General features: G+C 40.7%; 2 protein-coding genes and 1 long non-coding RNA gene across 4 annotated transcripts in view; 2 read left to right on the top strand and 1 right to left on the bottom strand.

Annotated features, from left to right (window-relative positions):
- Positions 1–6,904, top strand: part of LOC307038692 (solute carrier family 45 member 3) — a 34,702-nt gene extending 27,798 nt beyond the window's left edge. For both annotated transcript variants that reach the window (XM_079680301.1, XM_079680302.1), the window contains exons 5-6: positions 2,643–2,908; positions 2,998–6,904. In XM_079680301.1, coding sequence (XP_079536427.1) covers positions 2,643–2,908; positions 2,998–3,399 — 668 coding nt within the window. In that variant the 3' untranslated portion in view covers positions 3,400–6,904. The remainder of the gene's footprint in view (positions 1–2,642; positions 2,909–2,997) is intronic.
- LOC307038695 lies at positions 7–8,265 on the bottom strand. Its single transcript, XR_013808057.1, has 3 exons — positions 8,142–8,265; positions 7,935–8,048; positions 7–601 (listed from the first exon to the last, which is right to left on the bottom strand). It is a non-coding gene; the product is annotated as an uncharacterized lncRNA (long non-coding RNA).
- Positions 8,076–16,311, top strand: LOC307038694 (fibroblast growth factor 6-like). The gene is made up of 3 exons (XM_079680304.1): positions 8,076–8,690; positions 9,248–9,351; positions 11,349–16,311. Exons 1-3 carry the CDS (start codon positions 8,345–8,347, stop codon positions 11,523–11,525), a joined length of 627 nt encoding a protein of 208 aa, XP_079536430.1. The 5' UTR covers positions 8,076–8,344; the 3' UTR covers positions 11,526–16,311.
- The last annotated feature ends 3,157 nt before the right edge of the window (positions 16,312–19,468 follow it).

Below are 19,468 nucleotides of genomic sequence, written 5' to 3'. Positions count from 1 at the left end.
GTCAGATCTCCTCGTTATACAGTACAATAATGTGTTATGTTAGCTTCATTTCTTCGACCAAGATTTTTATCTTTAACATCTTTTTCTGGGTTTCTTTTTTTTTTCAATTTTTATGTCCCTTTTGTTCCAATTGAAGAAATGAATGCTCCCCTGAAAGAACACATTACACGAGGAAGGGGTGCTTCTCAGCCTCTTGTGGCTGAGATGAGTATTACAACAACAAACAAATTAACCCTGGCATCCTATATTTCCCGGCATGTTACTCAAAATCCATTTATTTAAGGAACTGAGATACAAAATCATTGCAAAGCCTTTTTTAACCTGGTACAGAACTGGTAACACAGTACAGAAAACATTTTCCATCAAACTTTTTTTTCTCATTTGCCTCATCGTGACAACATAGAATGAAACAAACTCACATTGAGCTAGTGAGACATGTCCTTCCTTGGTCAACATGTCTTCACCTCCTCCACCATAAATTGGCTCGGGGTCCTGGCTGAGCTGTCCCAGCTGGGCAGGATGCTCTCACATTCCTCGGGCACCGGTGGAGGAGCCTGTGTTCCTGCAAGCCCTGCTGCTGCTGCTGCCCTCATTTAAGCTCCTGTCAAAGTGTCAGACAGCAGAGAAGACGTTACCATAGATTCTCTGTCAGGACACTTTAAATGAGATGGTGAACATTTTGTGTAGGTATGCCTTTGGACAAGTATGTTTATCGCATTGTCATTCCAAGGAATTTCAGGTATAACTTCCTACCCTGGCACTTATAAATAGCACCAAAAAATACAGCTTTTCCTGTTACATTAGATGACATGTTACTTGTTAGATGCTTGTATCCAAAGCGACTCACATACTCAATACGGTGGGCAATCCCCACAGGAGCAATTTGGGGTGAAGTGTCTTGCCCAGGGACAAAACGACATGCGGTGGGGTTTGAACCTGTGACCCCCTGATCCGAACACCAACGCTCTATCCACTGCACCACAGCCTCCTCCTGTTCCTGTTCTTTAAATTTGATTGAGTGTAAAGCTATGCAAATGCTGTGCCTATGTTTCTACCTACTTATAACTTTTTAGATAGACCCAACCAAATCTGCTGTAAGTGGTGTAAGAGGTAGACTTCTTTCTTTGGTAGATTTTGACAGACAATTTGAGAAAGAACCGTAAAAGGGGAAAGGTTCGTAAAAGCGCTATTGTCCATGATATTTATTAACACAGTGAGTCATGTCGGAGTCAAGTGTAGTTTATTGTTCAGCCAAACTTCCTCTCTTCCCCCATTTGTCTCGCCCTTTTTTTCCTTTTCCATCATCCCTCATTCCTTTATGATTTAAATGCTAACTTTCCTACTGCCCTCCACCTGTTTTCTCCTCCCCTAATCCTCATTTTCCCTCTCACACCATTCTCCCTCTTTCATTTCACATTTTCATCCCTCCATCCACATTCTTGTCTTCTCCCTCCCTCCCTCCCTACTTTGTTTACTTTTTACTTTCCCTCTGTCTCTCCTCCCTGTGCCTGCTGGACCACGAGGAATGTCACACTCGCAAAGAATGAATGTCAAGGAATCGGCGCACAAAGAGCATGTTCATTCAAGTCAGGTAGATGGCCAAAGCACACAATTCTGAGGCCTGTCTGAGACTGAGCTGCGTTTGTTTAATCTGAAACACAGCGGATGTTATTTAACCACATCTTACACCCTGCAGATGTTGCTCAAAGTATTCTGCTTTGTCTGTAGTTGCTTGTTGTTTTAACTGTAGCTGCTTTTCTTGTTGTGATCAGGTTCGTACTGGGATACAAAGTAGTTATCTATGAAGCTTTAACCCATAATGCAGCAGTTTCTCTTTGCACAGGTTCAGTAGCATCGTAGCTCTGCCCCGTATCTCGTAGGGTTGTATTTCGGTGCTCATTAGCTTCTGTAGTGTTTGTAAAGTGGGCTCGGCAGCTTTGCTTTCCAGGAGTAATATGATACAGGTACTCCTTTCACGTAAGTGATTCTCTGCTCCGCTGCTGAACTCCTGACCCTCACTGTTCTGAGAGCCGGGAGATCAGGCTGATAGCACGCAGAAAGAAATAAAAGCCAGACATGTCGTCACTCCCTCTTCCATAGATTATTACTTTAATGAAAAAAACTTGTATTCAGGGGTGAAGCATGTGTGTGGATAAACGGGAAAGATGGAACAATTTTCCATCAGTAAACACAAGCCTTAAGGTTAAAATGTATTAAAAATGTTGACATGACTGAAAACTAGCTTTCTGTGATTCTGTCTGAAGATGTAAATGCACATTTTCACATCAAGTGTAGTGGCAGAGGTCAAATAGAGGCTGCAAAAGCTTGTGTAATTGTTCTGGACTGGTTAAAAAACACATTAGGTGACTTTCTTATGAAAAGCAGTTGTAATATTATTGTTTGAGCATTGTGTTTACCTTTAGTGGTAGTGACTGTTGGTTTTTCTCAAGTTTCCCATTGCTACTATGGGTTGAGAATGAGATTGTCATTAAGACACATCACAAGAGTAAAATCACTGATACATGACGGTAAACTGTAACTGACTAAATGTGTTTATTTAGGTTCTCGCATCATCCAAGATCATCTGTACTGACAACATAATAGGACTTAATGTAAATACAACTTCCATTGTATTCTTCCAGGTATCCGTATGGGCAGCCTGGGCCTGTTCCTGCAGTGTGCTACCTCAACCTTCTTCTCCCTGGTCATGAGTCGCTTGGTTCGACACTTTGGTTCTCGGTGGGTCTACATGAGCAGCATGGTGACCTTCACCTTCTCTGCTTTGGTCATCTGCCTGTCCAAAAGTGTGGTCTTGGTCACTGTAATGGCTTCCCTCACTGGATATGCGTACGCCACACTGCAGACTCTGCCCTACACACTCACCTGCCACTACCACAAAGAGAAAGAGGTACGTAAAGATGTCTTAACTATGGAGAATGTGTCCACATGTATTTTTCTAGGCCCTTAATCTGTATATTTTGGTGACTCTCATTTCAGATCTATATGCCAAAAAGGAAAACCAAAAGCGTGCATATAAATGGTATTCCACCCAAGCGGGACTATTCGCCTCCTGTGGAAGACGCGCTCCCTTTGTTCAACAAGGACAGTTATGAGTACTACCCCGGTCCCCTGAAGCAGAACGGCTCGTCTCACAGCCCCGGTGGCAAGGAACAAGAAGAGGTCGAGTCGGGGTTTGAGAAACGTGGCGTGGGTTTGGACTTTGCCATCTTAGACAGCACCTTCCTCCTCTCTCAGGTTTTCCCCACCCTCTTCATGGGCATGATCGTTCAGTTTGCGCAGTCCGTCACTGCCTACATCGCCTGCTCCGCCATTTTTGGTGCCATCGCCATCTATTTGGGCAGTCAAATCATCTTTGACCAAAAAGACCTTAAAAGCTGAGACTTGAAGGTAAAACGTGGGAGCAATGGAATCATTATAATATCAATCATTCAGGTTCCATGGGCGGGAACTCAACAATGCACTACTGATTCCAGAACGCCTTGAAAAGTGTTTGCTTTTATGAAAATAAGCTCTGCGTTCGGGAAGTGTGTGTCAGGTTATAAAAGAGTGGTTACAATAGACTTTTTATCTGCCAATGAAGTGCAGTTCTTTGTTAGAGCAGGTGTTGTTACCTGCTACCTGGAGAGTCAACACCAACTGTGTGCTCAGGTCAGGTGTGGTTCTCTATGGACGCAAATTAATTCTAAAGAAGTCTTTCTAAAAGAGTTTCTGACTAATCGTCTTTTTCCTCAGGTACCACAAACAGATTTACTGTTGATCTCAACCTCAGATACTTCTGGTGTTTTTTTTTTAATGTTCTGATCCTGAACTATCCACCATTTTTTAAAGAGCAGTCTGTTTGTCTCATATCACATGTACCACTGTGTTTGCTTGCATTTGTCTATCAAGGATGGAAAACAACGGGGGTACTCCAATGATTAATTATTGCCTACATTTCCCTTAATACAGCTATATACAGGGCTTCTGACTGTATATAAGTTCAAGGTGTCGCTGCTGGAGTGAGGGGAGGACGTTTACTGTACTCGCTGGTTACATGATACATGAACATTAGGACTGCACGATTTTGGGAAAGAATCTAATTGCGATTTTTCTGACAAATATTGCGATTGCGATTCGATTTGCGGTATTTGTTTTTAAGCGACCCAATGGAAGTTTATAGTAAAATGCGGCCATATCTTCAGCTAGGAAGGTCGCATCAACATGCTCCGGTCTCTAGCACCCCTGCAGCCCGAGCTACGAGTGAAAGAACTAAACTTACATGAAACTTCCGTTGGGTTGCTTTAAAGTCAAGCTTCAGTTTAAGATTCACCCTGTAATAGATGTAAAACATGTGATGGAGCATCACTAACCTGACTCAGACGGTTTGTTTCACCAAACCATCTAGGAAAGCTCCATTGGAAGCCATTTGGAAAGGGCAGGCACTTTCAAAAATACTTGGCAGGTGATTGTTTCAATCTGTCTATCACCTTCTATCATGGGCCTCTTCTTATTGGTTAACAATGGTTGGTACATGTGGAGCACAGCACTTCTGATTGGTGTGGTTGACTGACACACAAGAAAAAAAAGTCAAAAAAAGAAAATCGCAGGCTTTGCGATTTGATAATCGCATCATTTTAAATCGCGATTTCGATTTAAAATAGGTTAATCGTTCAGCCCTAATGAACATGTAGGCTATGTTTCTTCAAAAGTTACGTCTTTTTCAATTTTTCAAGCCATTGCATGCACCACCAACACTCAGTCCGTCTGATTTGGTTAATCTCATTGATAAATACCATGCTGTGCCAAAAGGGTATCAAGAAGTGAGTTTGGAGCCCTGCTGAATAATCTTTCTTTATACCTTCCCTACCTAAGTGCCATCATCTTTAAACTCCATGCCCTCACTTTAATTTTGCAGCTTTTCTTTTTATCTTTTCAATCTAATTTAAGATCAGGGTTTTTCTCTGGGACTTGACAAAGCTCCTCCAGAGCCACTGAGTACGTTATAAAACACTTTTACAGGCTGCATAGTATTCCCCATTACATGACTTGTATGCATACCTTCAAAAGATTCCGCTGTAATCGGATGTTACCCTCCCCACTATCTAGTGTCATCTACTAAATAATAAATAGTTTCACTGTAAATACTTTGTATACAAACTTACTGTATATCCCTATGGGAATTTTGTTACGCAACCTGTTGAGGTGAGGTTATCGACTGTGGCGTTTTTAGAAAGAAGCTGTTTACTGGAACTGGAAACACTGCATTAAACATCCTCTGTCTAGATAATAAACAAATAATCTAGTCTAGCGGGCCGCTCATCCTGTCCAACTATGCGTCTGATCAGGACAGTCGTCTCAGGTTAGTACATGTTTGTTAGTGTCCCATCCTGTCTTCATGCCACTGAAAATACGCTTTCCCTGCTGCTTAAACCTTTATGTTTTACTGTTTTCTCAAATGACAATCTAGGACATCCGGATGGACTTGTTAGTGCTGTATGTAAACATGTAGGGGGATTTCTGATGGAAGCTCACTTCATAGCAACCATTCCTTAAAGACCAAAAAAAATGAAAATAACGCAGTAAATAGCAATATTTGGTCACTGAGAATGATACAAGAAAAGGCACTGTATATTGAGTCTAATGTTAGTTGAGGTGTGTGTATGAATATACATAACATGGAGGAAAGACGGTGTGAAAACATGACTAATATTTAAGTGTGAGGCTAATGAAACGGACAGTTTTTTCAGACCAGATGTAATAAACTGTTGACTTTAGCCTGGTCTATAAGATGCTGTGTGTTACACGAATGGGTTGTGGCCTTTAGTTGAGCTTTTGGAATAGGCCTGTCGGTGTTAGACAACATGCTTGTTTTGAAACCGGTAAGTGAGTTCCTTTTGTATCCAGGTTGTTTGAACCTACACCAGGGGTGAAGAATTAGTTTCAGCAGATCCAAATAGTCTTGAAGGATCTTGTTGCCTGAGGCGGGCTCAGCAGGAGAGAAGTAAAAGCGGCAGAGGATTTGTTTGTCATGTCGACACCACTGCTGAGCAGAACCCTTCAGCAGCTGGGTTATCCCTTTCACTGCGAAATGCACAGGAAAATATTTTCGAAGCTAAAGTGTCAGAAAAAAGGTTGTTTTACAAGTGCCTGTACATTTTTCAAACATTTTTTTTGTACATATGTATTTATTTATTATGCTTTTAATACAAAATAGCGCATATTAAACTATTGGCCTCTTTGGCATCTTTCTGAGGTGCAGGGGCAAAAACGGTTTCTGTGAAAAAGATAAATTATTTGCATAGATGTGGTAGAGAAGCATCATCAAACTATAATTTAATTTATCATTACACATTTGATCTTGTTGCTTTGATTACTTCACCATCATATTGCAGAAATTGTCAGACATGTCCCCCTGTGGTTGTTATTCACATGAAAACCTGAATGGCTGAAAACCTTATTCCTGACACACAACTGAAACGTTGCATCTTTTTTTTGTTGGTGCAAATAAGAAACTATCATTTTTATCGATACTGCTTTATCTAGGTCTTTATAACCACTTCTTTCTTCTTAACTGAGATCTGTATTCTTGTTCAACATAACAAAAACACTACATTTACCTTTATGGGTGGAGCTGCTTTCTGTCTCTACTCAACCAAACTGTTTAATTTCATATAAAGAAAGTGCCAATGGTCTGACTATGTTCAGGCCAGAAGTCATTGTGTTTTGATGTGATTGACCAGGTTTTTTATAATACAACTATTGTCATAAAATTTCAGTCACATGTGTTCATAAATGCATTCAGCCATAACACAAAGTTGTATTACATTTTAACGATATTTTCAGCAGATTGTGTATTACAGTTACCAAATAGATTTTATACAAAATAAATGAACTACATTGTTAATGAGTTGTTGTCCTTGAGTAATTTTATCGAACATTGTCCTTCTCAATATTAAAAATAATAATATTAATTTGGATTATTATTCATTATTAATGCATACAGTTTTTGAATTTAATAATAATGTTGTCTGTTTATCTCAAATGATGGTAATGATGTGCATTCTTGATTATAATCTTAATTTTTAGAGTTTTAAATGTCCCACAAATCCCTATGTATTTTGGTGCACAGACCGTACAGGCACAAAGTCTAAAGGCTGTACAGAACTAGAGCCAATTAACTTGTAAATGGCGCCCTCCTTTGGAGATCTCGGGGAACTGATGTGTGCAGAATAGCCTGCTGGTGCGCAACTGCACTGACCTCACTGACGCATGGGCATGCTGCTGGTGGCATTATCTATTACATGGAAAAGACGATAGGCTTTCATGTTGCAGGGAATGGCATCCTGACAATGTGTTCCATTTCATGACGGGCCTCTGCAATTTGTTCCTTGTAGTTCTCACGAATGCACCATGGGAAATGCACCGGTTATGGTGGACTATAAACATATGATACTTTATTAAAATGCCAGCCCGGGCCTCCGTTACCCAACCTTGCTGTATAGAGCTGAGGGGGGAAGTCTTGCTCAAGGACACGTTAGCAGGGCGGGTGCTGACCCACACTGAGGCCTTGAACCCTGATCTTTGCGGATCGGGGGGGCACCCTTCTGATAATCTCTTTTGTATGCCCAGAAAACCCCACATTTACTGAGGGGGAAGTTCTCGAACGTCGCAGCTGAAGAAGTGGGACCACAAGAGCCCTGTCATTGCTCTCCGGTGACGAGTAGGCCTGTTTTTACACCTTCCTTCTAAATAAGGAAGCGGCCTGACAGACATATGACCACCGACCCAATTTGGGAGCAGCCCCAGTGCCCCATCGCGGCCCACGGCCACTGAACGTCACCAATAAGCTTTCTCCCCTTCCAGTCCAGATTTGACAGTTAGACTATTCCCCCCAACTCTCCACACACACTTGGTATATTTCCTGCTGTCAGCACCTTCTCTACCCTTGCATTGTCCCAGCGGTCTGCATGATGTCATCCAGGGATGCGTTCGCCCTGGCAATGTTGAAACCGGGTTTTTGGTGAGAGGTAGAGGATTTATTCCGAAGTCTTACCGAGAGGGGGGAAGAGAGAGAGTGTGTGTGAGAGAGAGAGAGGCGCGGAGGAGCTGCAAAACATGGTAATCACCAGCACCAAGCTCACCATCACCATCACCATCACCTCCAGCTCTGCCGCGCACTCTCCCGTCTCCTCTCCTCCTCTGCACCGGGGCTTGCGTTTCATGCCCAAAGCCCTGATCCGCGCTCCAAAAATAACCCTCAGCCAGCATGCCGAAGGAAGCAAAACAAGAAGAGCGGTATTTTTAGGGTCATTAATTTCGACCACGTGGCCCGAAGGTAAACCGGATGGCCGTTGCGCAAAGGCTCCTCGTCAGTATGTCCTGCGAGGCCGGCACGCCGCACTGGACGCTGACCGCGGTGGTTCTCCTGGGCTTTCTGCTGGGGATCGTGTCAGCGTACCCTTTACCGAGCAGCAGGACAAATGCAACTTTATTGGAGAAACGATGGGAGACCCTCTTCTCCCGCTCTGTACTGGGGATCTCCGGGGAGAAACCGGAGCTGAACTGGGAGACTGACTATCTGCTGGGCATCAAAAGAGTGCGGAGGCTCTACTGCAATGTGGGCATCGGGTTTCACCTTCAGGTCCTCCCCGACGGCAGGATAAACGGTGTACATAATGAAAACCAGTACAGTGAGTTAAACCTCCCCCAATGTAATGTAATATACATTAGGAAAGAGTCAATAAGCATGGATCTGTGATGAGCAGGCTAGTGTATCCCCTCTATTAATTTGCATGATCATATGTCATCCGACTCTGATTAATGTCTTCCGAGGGAAATACAAATCTATTAGAAATAAGTATATCCATCAGTGCTGAGCACCCCTTTTCCTCCCCCTCTCCCCCAAGCTCAACCATGACATGAATGTATGGACGCTTTTAGACACAACTTATTTTTACGCAGCCCTGTGAGGGCGGTCCAGAGACCAATAGCCGTGCACGTCAATGCAATTACTGCGATTATTGCAATAACCACAATGAGCTTAATTGCCGCGCGCCTGGGTGCAAATGTAAGATGGGGTGAAAGATGCAGAACAAAGGCTCGGCATGCATGCGCAGCAAACTGCAAGGTTACACCCATAGACGCAGAGAGACAACACAATGCTACAGTCACCATGATAAATCAACACGGTCGGTGAGTATTTTATTGTATTTCCACTTTAATGTCATCATTCTTTGTCTTGCATCAGGTCTAATAGAGATCTCCACGGTGGACAGAGGAGTGGTGAGCCTGTGTGGGGTGAAGAGTGAGCTGTTTGTCGCAATGAACAGCCGTGGGAGGTTATACGGAACGGTAGGTATGCACAGTATTTCATTTATTGTCCAGTAACGTTGGTTATTGGGAGCCTAGAAATAGGACGCACTTGCAGCTCTTTTATTTGGGATGCTGCCCTCTCTGCCTGTTCATTATGTGTTGCGAAATCCCCTATATTTGAATATCATCAGGAATTTATAAAGCTCTATTTCAAGCAAGTATGCTAGGGCCTGGTGGCCTATGGGTAAATAATGATGAGGTTAACAGATGCGTATGTGTGTAAGAGGGGGAGGGAAACCCCCCTGACGCAATGAAACCTGTCAGCAGAGCTGGAGATCGATTTTAACGGCAAAGCGTTTATTTTGAAGGGTAGAGCAGTGCACAGAAACACACATCAGTGAAAGGCAATTTACAAACGGCTCCTTCTCCAGCCTCCAAATAATCTGAAACAGGCCTTTTAAATTCTATTTAATGCCTTTTATTTAGTGAACATTTTTTAATAAACTTTATCTCCTCATAGCCTTACGATTGTGTGCTATTCTCAGCAAACTGCAAATGTACTCGTTCTATTGTCATCCTCTAAGAACACCTCGATTTAGAACATTGTGAAACTTTAGCTTTACAACAGTGATGGAGCTCTGACAGTTTACAGGTTTCCTAAAAGGTGTAAGAGCACCAATGAGGATATATAGGCTACTGTTAATATTAGACAGATTTACAACAATTTTATTTAGGAATAGCTACAGAAATCAACCTCTTAAGTTATGTGATCATTTTTATTATTATTATTTCATTATCTGTGTCTAAATGTAAGTCCCTCGAAGCCTACATTCGATCCTACTGTTGAGTATGCTGGATGTTTTTAAATATGAAATTCTGCTGGCATTTTGCACCATAACGTCTTAACTATTTAACTCTGTCAAACACACTTCATTGAATTATATTGCAAATGTTTTATGTCAGCATTACTCATTGTACGCTGTGGAAGATGTAGTTGGTTTGCTTCTGGAGCAGTGACGGTTATTAATATACAAATGTTCCTGTACATGGGGGGGGGGGGGAAACATTGTGTTTAGTAGAGCCCTGCTGACACATGGCCGCTGCTTTGCTCGCTGTGGCCAACATATTTGACAGACACAATGTGAGCCGGTTATCTGCTCGTGAGTGATGAAGCGTTAGCTTGTGAGCGGGCTGAGGATCTGATAAGAGATTGAATTAGGCCACATGGCTCTGATGGGGAGTGTTTGCTGCACACTGTACAAGACATGCACTGTCAGCACTGTAGCAGGAACGTCATATTGTTCTCTACAGTGGCAAATTAGTGTATTTAGATTAGTGTGATTATATTGATACCCCACTATCTGTCTGTCAAATTAAAATATGTGGAAAACCATTAGCTTAGTTTAGCATAACAGCTAGAATCATAGGGCAACACTCCTCTCTTTGGGTCTGTAAATGTTAAAAGCATGGACCTATCAGCCCCAGTTACGCGTTAAACAGGCATTGTAGTAAAATGTGGCTATGTGCGGACATAAGATTGTAAACTGGTGATCTTAAAACGTGTTGGTATGGCAGATTAAGTTCCCTTTAAACTGGGCCATGCTAGCTGTTTCCAGTCTTAATGCTAAGCTAATCATATCCTACATGTTTACATTACAAACAAGAGAGTGGTGGCAATCTTTTTTTCTAACAAAAAAAAGATTTAGTTTTCCTCAGACTAACATTTGATTGAAATTTGGCAGATACAATCTGAGTCTATTATCTGTTTATAAGTGATGAAGTGTTAGCGATTCATGTGTTAAATATCAGCAGATGTATTAGAACACATCTAATAAGAATGCTTGGTGCTACTGGGACATTGCATAAAGATGACTCTTTATAGTCTATGTTGCATATATATATATTTGTATGCGTTGCACACCATTTTTTAGAGAACCTTTGAACTATTTGTCATCATATCTTTAAACTACAAACTGTCTATTTTTCTTTAAGCAGTTCATTACAATTCCGGCTGTCTGTCTCTTTGTCCTCTCCAGAAAGTCTTCCATGACGAGTGCCAGTTCAAGGAGAGCATGCTCGCCAACAACTACAACGCCTACGAGTCTCTGGTTTACAGAGGCTCCTACATAGCACTCAGCAAGCATGGCCGCGTGAAGAGGGGCCACAAGGCCACCACTGCCATGACTGTAACGCACTTCCTACCCCGGATATGATGAGCAAAAACTGGCAATAACAAACTCTTTTGCACATGTGGATTATTTCCCAGGTAACATAAGTACCATATACGTGCGTACAAACACAAAAGACAACACGGACTGTAAAAGAAAGAAATACCACTATATCTGATAGTATTTATTCAAACTTTATATGTATATTTGGGTAGCTTCCTTTGTATTAGAAATTATGGAAATGCCATTCTTTGCTGCTTTTATGATTTTCATAATTTTGTGATTATGGAGGGGATGGAGAGGCGTCATTCATCCCAAGTTTATATGGGTGCTTGCTGGAATTGGTTGAGTCCTTGGCCTGTCCGCAGATGACAGTTCATCCTTTTGGAAATGAAATGGATACGTTATTACCTCAAAGCACCATATCCTGAGAAGAAGAGCAAGAAGAAAAAGAGAAATGTGTGCATGAAATTTCTACAGAGAAGAATGCCTGCTTACTGAATAATTTTCTGTTGTCATCCATCAAGGACTTGAGCACTTCCCTTCCTCTTTGTTCAATTGTCTCCTTCACGGTTAGGGCAACTACAGCACTTGCAAATATGGCGGTGTTTTTTCTTTGCTTTGCCATGAGGTGGTGGTGCCTTGAATTCCTACTTGCGCCCCCCTTACCCTTGCATGCGAGAAACGCGGTGCTCAAGTCAGAAATAGGATTGAAACGCAAGTCATCTCTCCCTCAGACACCACCAGGAGGCTTTAGCTTAATTCCTGAAGGGCCAGAGGTTTCTCCACTTATTTTCTTTCCATAATTAGATCAATTATCCCCCCATCATGTCCAACGGAGCTTTGACAATCCCCGGTTTTACTTTTACAGTGAGTGTGTGGTATATACAGTATGTGGGCATGCTTTTATTTGAAGTATGTGTGAGGAATTACTCAGATGGAGAGCTGCTCAACTTGAAAAGGGCAGCTCAAGCGAGCGTCTGTGTAACAAAATATCATCGACATGTCACTATGGAGAAAGATTGTCCTCTGTTTCTGTCTGCTGTGTACTTCCCTCCAGGTCAAACTGAGTTGGTCAAATATGGTGCATCTGGTGTATAGCCTTGGTACTTTGACAATTTATAAGGTTTCTCTTTTTACAATGCTGACCTGATAGCAAAGTGACAGTGGGAGCGGAGGATTTCACACTGGTTTGAGTATATTTAGCACATTTATGCAGAAACAAGTGAAGTTACACAGGGGGTGATTGAGTTGTCAGTTCACTGTAAACATAATGGTTTGCTGCATTCATTTGAAGTTGTGTAAGAAACTGCTTCACAGTTCATGACTGTGATGGTCTGTCTGACTTTTCAAAGATGTTGACTGCGCTTTTGGATCCAAGATTTTAAAGCTACGTATACATTGTCATGCATATATTTTGTAAATGCAAGACTGATAGTGAAGCCCTGAGAGGCAAGTGAGGAAAACAAATCTGCAGATATTTTTTAATCTGATCTAAATGCTGCCCAGGATAATCTCTTCAAGTTGCTTATACATTTTTAGTTAGGTAAAAAACAGTTCTGCTGTTGAATAAATGTTTCTTTTTTGTCAGGAGAGTCTTTTCCTGGTTAGTTATGGTTGAAACACGATTTATACATATATTGATATAATCATAATACACTTAGCCAGAAGACACATATGTACCTTGTGTTTAGAGTGGAGGAATACGTTTAGTCGTTTAAAGGAAATGGGCTAGTATTACACTTCAGCCTCTTGTGGCTAAAATCAGTATAACTACAACAAGCACTTGAGAAAATGTGTAACTTTCCAAAACCAGGACATTATTATAGTTATTCTTTTAATTTAAGGAAAGTAAAACGATTATCCTTGCAAACCTTTTTTAATCATATTTAAATAATTGTCTTACTTTCTCTCAGGGCCTCCGTAGCCACAGTTAGGCTTCTTATAATTATGAGCAATGTTGCAAAAAGCAGTAAACCCAAGGGTTTTTGTTTGCAATGTTCATTCGGACTGTGTGTATGCAGCATACCATACTTGAAGTGCTTGCACTCCTCTTTCAGATAATGTAGTTTTCCATTGTGGAGACCGGGGTGGAAAGGGCAAAGAGCAAGCAAAGTTGAAGATAGCAATGATGTACAGAGGACTTATAAGGAACTCTGCATGTGGCACTGGTTGTTTGTTTAACTCGGCAAGGCTGTGAATAATGCGGGGTAAAATACCTAAGCATCAGAGGAGCGGGCCCCTTGTGCATCGACCTCGCACTGGAGGGTCAGCGCAGTGGGTTCTCCTCCTATTCATCTCAGCCATTTCTATACCAAGGTCAAAGATATGGGCTTTCTTTTCTTTGCATAACTGATGTATGCATGTTTTCTGGTCGATGTTAAACCACTTTTTTTGTTTTCCGGGGCTCTGCACCTGTTGTGTTATTTATTGATCAAGGCATAAATGTTTGTCTTGTAATGTGCAATGCAGATGTGAATGATTCTGCACCTTTCTCGTACTCCTTTATACTCCTGAGCAGAGTCTTTTTAATGTCAAATATGGCATGATAGAGCTTGATTTCTTTTTCTTTTTTCTATGATTTTGAATTCAGTTGTTACATTGTGGTACTTGACTAGCAATATTCTGTACGTAGCAAACCACCAGTCAAGGCCAGTTTGTGAAATATGGTAAAGGGAAAGTAGCCAGGCTGTTATAGATATACTGTATGTTGTCATATTTGACCTTGTGCCCTTTCTAACATTACTGTAACGCACTGACTAAATGTCTGTGAGCAGGACAGTTCATGTGCCCTTTAAGCTCCAGCTTGTGTCGAGTAGCAGAGACAAACGTGCGGTATCTTTCCAGAAGAAGTGTGTTTTTAAGCGTGTGTGTGTGCGTGTGCATACTGAGCACGCTCCTGGCATGTTCTGTTTCTGCCAAAGCGACAGAGATGGTATCAGATCAATTTACCTTGAGTCAGGAATAACAGGGCATTGTCTGACTGCGCGCTGATGCACTGTACTCTCCTCACAGTAGAGGATAAAGACGAGAAGTAGAGGAAAAAGGCATAACGTAGGCTATTAGTGGATTTCTGTCAGAAGAAAGCACTGACTGGTTTGAGCTGGTAGTTATGTAGCAAAATGATCACTTAAAAAAACAATCAAATGCTTCCAGGAAAGGGACTCTTGAGGTGAACGGGTTGTTTGATGGACTGAATACTGTGATCATAGAGAGCAGCTTGACGCTCCCGGGCTGTCAGGTTTAATGTTATTGAATATTACACCACTGATAATTGGTCAGTTTTTCTTGTTATATACTGTGCATAAAAGTTCACTTTGATCAGCGAATGATCACTTGTAGCTTTTTATGGACTAATGTTGTGGCAGTGAGGATTTGGCTGGAGGAGTATTTGTTATTTTTGTTTTTGTTTATGGTGCCACTTACTGAGCAAGGGCGGGTTATTTTTCTAATCACTGACTGGCAAGTGGGAAAATACATTTTGTTGATCAATTTTATTAGCCTGATCCAAAAAAAATATTGTCCTGTTTTATTAGCCTGATCCCAAAAGAATATTGTCCTGTGTTTATGACAGGTGAAAAAGCGTTTGTTGTTGTAGTATCTATTTAGGCTGCAAGAAGCCGAAGTGCAACACTACATTTAGCTCCTAGGACTAAAAACATGAATGTTTTCTTCCACTTCACTTTACATTATTCCCTAAATTGTAAACACAGAGTAAATACAATTCACATTAATTGGGCGATCTAAAATCAGCAGGAAGAAAATATGATCGAACACTAGGAGCCGTGCATGTTACCCTCTTTTGGACAAAATGAGTATTACAACAATACAAATGATCCTGACAAAACCGTTTATGTTCACCTGGGAAATGTCACCCCACCTCTTTCACATACAACTAAAGGTTCCTGGCTTCCGTAGTTTACCTTCATACTCTTTCATCTAAACAAGTAGACATGCAAGATCAAAAGTGCTGTTTTTGACAACATTGTGTTTATGACTGTATGACATTTCTGATTTAGTGCTGTATTTTTCAGAGAACACTGCTAGCACAACAAACGATGAGTTGAATGGGTATTGCAAAGTAAGAATGGCCCCTCTAAGCTGTTTACACCGAAAGCTACTCAGCTTGGTGTCAGATTTTGAAAGCTTGAGAAATATTACTCTGTTAGAAGTCCTACAACTTTAGCATGAAGCTGTTTTGAGGCAGAAAAGGTTGTACGATAAAGCGGTAACTGAGAGAAGGTAGTTAATGGTATGTCACCTTTCAACATTAACCCTTACTTCCTTGATTCCACATTATGCACATAGAGCTCTGAATGGACTAGGTATATGTCCCGTCCCCCCCCCTTTTATTTAGGATTCAGTGTCTTGATTTTGCCATTGTGCTAATCATACCTGTTCGGCTAGTTTTAAAATGTGTTGGTTCGCAGTGAACTAGAGGTCTGTGGGAGGATCTGGGATCAGATTTGTGTGTGTGTGTGTGTGTGTGTGTGTGTGCGCGTGTGTGTGTGTGCGCGTGTCCCTGTGTGCCGGCAGCCTTTGTGTTTCTCTCTGTTTTCTATTCCTGCACTGAGGGGAGAGTGCTTCCTCTGAGTCCCCCTCCTCTTTTTTAACATATACCTCACCTTCTGCCTTAGTTCCGATTATTGAAATGATTGTAAATTAGTTTGAAACAACAGACTTCTCCAATCATTTGTTTCTGAAAAAAAGATGATGAGTAAGTAAAAAACTATATTACAAATGGTTTTCCTTTTATTTTTGTACGTATGTGCTGTGCACAGCAGTCGACTGTATTCCTGAGATGATAATAAAAGGCGTTTTTTAAAAGCTGTTTTGTGATCGAATGCTTTAAAGTTGCCCTTGTGCTAAGTCATGCTTCTTGTTGTTAAACGTTTGACCTCAATCAAAAGTCACGTACAGTTAATTACTATCAGTAAGTATGTGGCGCTTTCTTCTGGTAAAGAATCTGGTTTGTTTCCAAGTTGCTTTTCACATAAATGGAATTGGTTTAAGTATTGGTGCAAAGACAAACAGAAACAAAATATTGAACAAATATGTACCCTGTAACTGTAAAAATAGAAGAGCTAAGAAGGAATGTGCAACGGTTATTTGATTAAATGTTTAAGGTATTAGGAATACAAATATATCTATATATACAGCTCTTGAAAATAATAAGAGACCATTGCAGGATTATCAGTTTCTCTGGTTTGACTATTTATAGGAATATATTTGAGTAAAATTAAAAACATTTTAATTTTATTCTATAAACTACTGACAACATTTCTCTGTGTTGGAATTCAACAGACACTGGAATGGAATGGCTGCCATACATGTAGAGATTTATATTTAAGAATAATGTGGAGTGGGCTCTTAATCTTTTTCCGAGCTGTATGTTTACAATGATAATCGCACAGAAACGTGTGTTAATGCATATTTGAAAGGCAACATTCTGAGGAGTCTGAGAGAAAATTCAGATAATAATGAACCTAAACAGAAATGAGATCACATTTTGCACTAATACTTTATTTATTTTTCTATTCTTAATACATTACTTATAATTTCATAGCAACTTTCCTGGACGTGACGTGATATTTTGTCTCTAATTCTAGGTAAAATAGAAATTGTGTTCATTTGGTACACTGCTATTTCATTAAAATGAATTAAATACTAAATTAGATTCCTGTACAGTCTTTTAGTAAGGGCACTTAAGGTCAGCCGGATGTGCTAAAAGGTCAAACTTTTTCTATAAGCAACCATAAAAGACAACATATACAAAATAAATATGTATATATATTCACCCGGTTTAAATAAAGCAGCTCTTCCAAGGAAATTCCTCTGAAGATAAACATGTGCTTTTCCAAGTCAGCACAGCAAACTAAAAACAACTCAGACCTTCGTCTTTATTACACCTATTATTAGTTCTCAGTGACGTAGTTCTTTCCAGGAAAGTTTCAAGACATTATTAAAAATAACATACCTGGAAATAAAGTGGTATACTCAGTATTGTAGTTAGTGTTTTTTCTCCATCAGCAAGTAATATATCACTCTCCATGAGGAGTCATTCTCTTCCGGGGACCAGGATGTAGAATGTCTCTTCTCACAATATACAGGTGGTGATGCATTTACATGTTTAAAGTAGCCTTCAAATATAGTCATCCTTCACATGTTTCCTGCTCATAAGGTTCTTTCTAAGCTCTAAAAATCCACCTTTCTGGAATGTCAAAAAACATTTTCTACTACAGTAAAAATACCAACAAAATATCTCAGAAATGTGTTGCGGTGAATGCAGTGGTGAATTGTAACTTAGTACAATCAAGTACCGCACTTTAGGAAAAAATGTACTTCTTGTACTTTACTTGAGTAATTTTTGAGTATCTATACCAGGGGTGTCAAACTCATTTTAGCTCAGGGGCCACATGGAGGAAAATCTATTCCCAAGTGGGCCGGAGCGGTAAAATCATAGCATAATAACAAAAAAATGACGACAACTTCAGATTGTTTTCTTTGTTTAAGTTTAGTGAACTTTAGTGCAATAACATTACAAGCACATTTAGACTTGGCGTATCAACAAAAAGCCATACAACAACATTAAGTCATATACTGGGAATGAACAAAATACAAAAACTCTTCTCAAATAACTAATTTGTCATTTTAACATATTAATCCTGTACTAACTCACCAAATGATTGAGACAAATTGAGGTAGAAACTTTTCAAGAGGGTTGAGTTACTTACTTCCTGCCTTGTAGGCTACATTACTTATTGATAAATAAAAGCTGTGCAATGCATGAACAATTTCAACAAACCTAACTTATGAACTGAAGTTACTGTCATTATTACAGTAAATCACACACTGTTCACTTTCTTTCAATCTGCACAGAAGACAATCATTTTTTAGATAACTATATCAGGGTGCAGTGTCTTATGCAGCATTTTAAGTTGGGTTACCCACTGTTGTTTTTGCTCCTGAAACCTGGCGTCTTTTAGCTTTCACAAGTGCATCAATATCAGGGGTCAAAGCCTGAGTGGCAGCCAATTTCAGGATGTCATTTAAGTGCTTGTGCGTGAGCCTTGAGCGCAGCTTTGTTTTATTGATGCTCATTACAGAGAAAACTTGCTCACAAATATACGTGGTTCCAAACATGCACAACACTTTTGCAGCAAGGGCTGTCAAGTTGGGGTAACCTGGCAAAAGATACTGATAAAATGTGTCTAAGCCAGCTGCAGCAAATTTCCCCTTCAAATCTGAGTCACACTGCAAGTCTATTATTTCAAGTTGAATGTTGACGGGCAGATCAGAGGCATTCGCGGTGAATGGCGAGCAGAAAACTTTGAAGTCTTTCTCCAGTTCACCAAAAATCTGAAAGCGTTGCTCAAACTCCCGCAATAGTCCTATTAGTTTATCTTTGAACCGCTTCATGTCTGCGACATGTTGGGTATCGCACACATTTTTCAGACAAGGAAAGTGCGCTGCATCACCTCCCGCGAGCTGCGTCTCCCACAATGACAGCTTCAACTTGAACGCACATACGCTGTCATAATACTGCGTTACAACTTTGTTGCGCCCCTGCAGCATTGTGTTCAAGTTATTCAAGTGCTCTGTAACATCCACCATGAACGCAAGATCCTGCATCCATTCTTTGGACTTAAATTCTAACACTGGTCTGCCTTTTTGTTTCATGAATTGTTCAATTTCCTCTCGTAAATCAAAGAAACGCCTCAGCACAATGCCTCGGCTTAACCATCTTACCTCGGTGTGGTAAGGCAGGCCGTAGTTGTGGTCTTTATCTCTGAGAAGGTTGTCAAACTGACGGTGATTCAAGCCTCTTGATCGGATGAAATTAACAGTTTGGACGACCACCTTCATGACGTTATCCATCTTTAATGACTTGCAACACAATGCCTCCTGGTGCAAAATACAGTGAAAAGTCCAAAAATCTGTCCAGGGCACCCTCGAGTGTGTTGAAAATATCAGCCGCTGTCGTGGTA

Source organism: Notothenia rossii (genome assembly GCF_949606895.1).
Source record: "Notothenia rossii genome assembly, chromosome: 5".
In the NCBI taxonomy this organism is placed as follows: domain Eukaryota; kingdom Metazoa; phylum Chordata; class Actinopteri; order Perciformes; family Nototheniidae; genus Notothenia; species Notothenia rossii.
The sequence above is the reverse complement of the archived record's forward strand: the minus strand, read 5'-3'. Positions and strand labels throughout refer to the sequence as shown.

Coding starts and splice junctions, on each gene's coding strand:
- LOC307038694 (XM_079680304.1), top strand. CDS start 8,345: ATGGCCGTTGCGCAAAGGCTCCTCGTCAGTATGTCCTGCGAGGCCGGC. Junction 8,691..9,247: donor ACATAATGAAAACCAGTACA/GTGAGTTAAACC, acceptor GTCTTGCATCAG/GTCTAATAGAGATCTCCACG. Junction 9,352..11,348: donor GTGGGAGGTTATACGGAACG/GTAGGTATGCAC, acceptor TGTCCTCTCCAG/AAAGTCTTCCATGACGAGTG.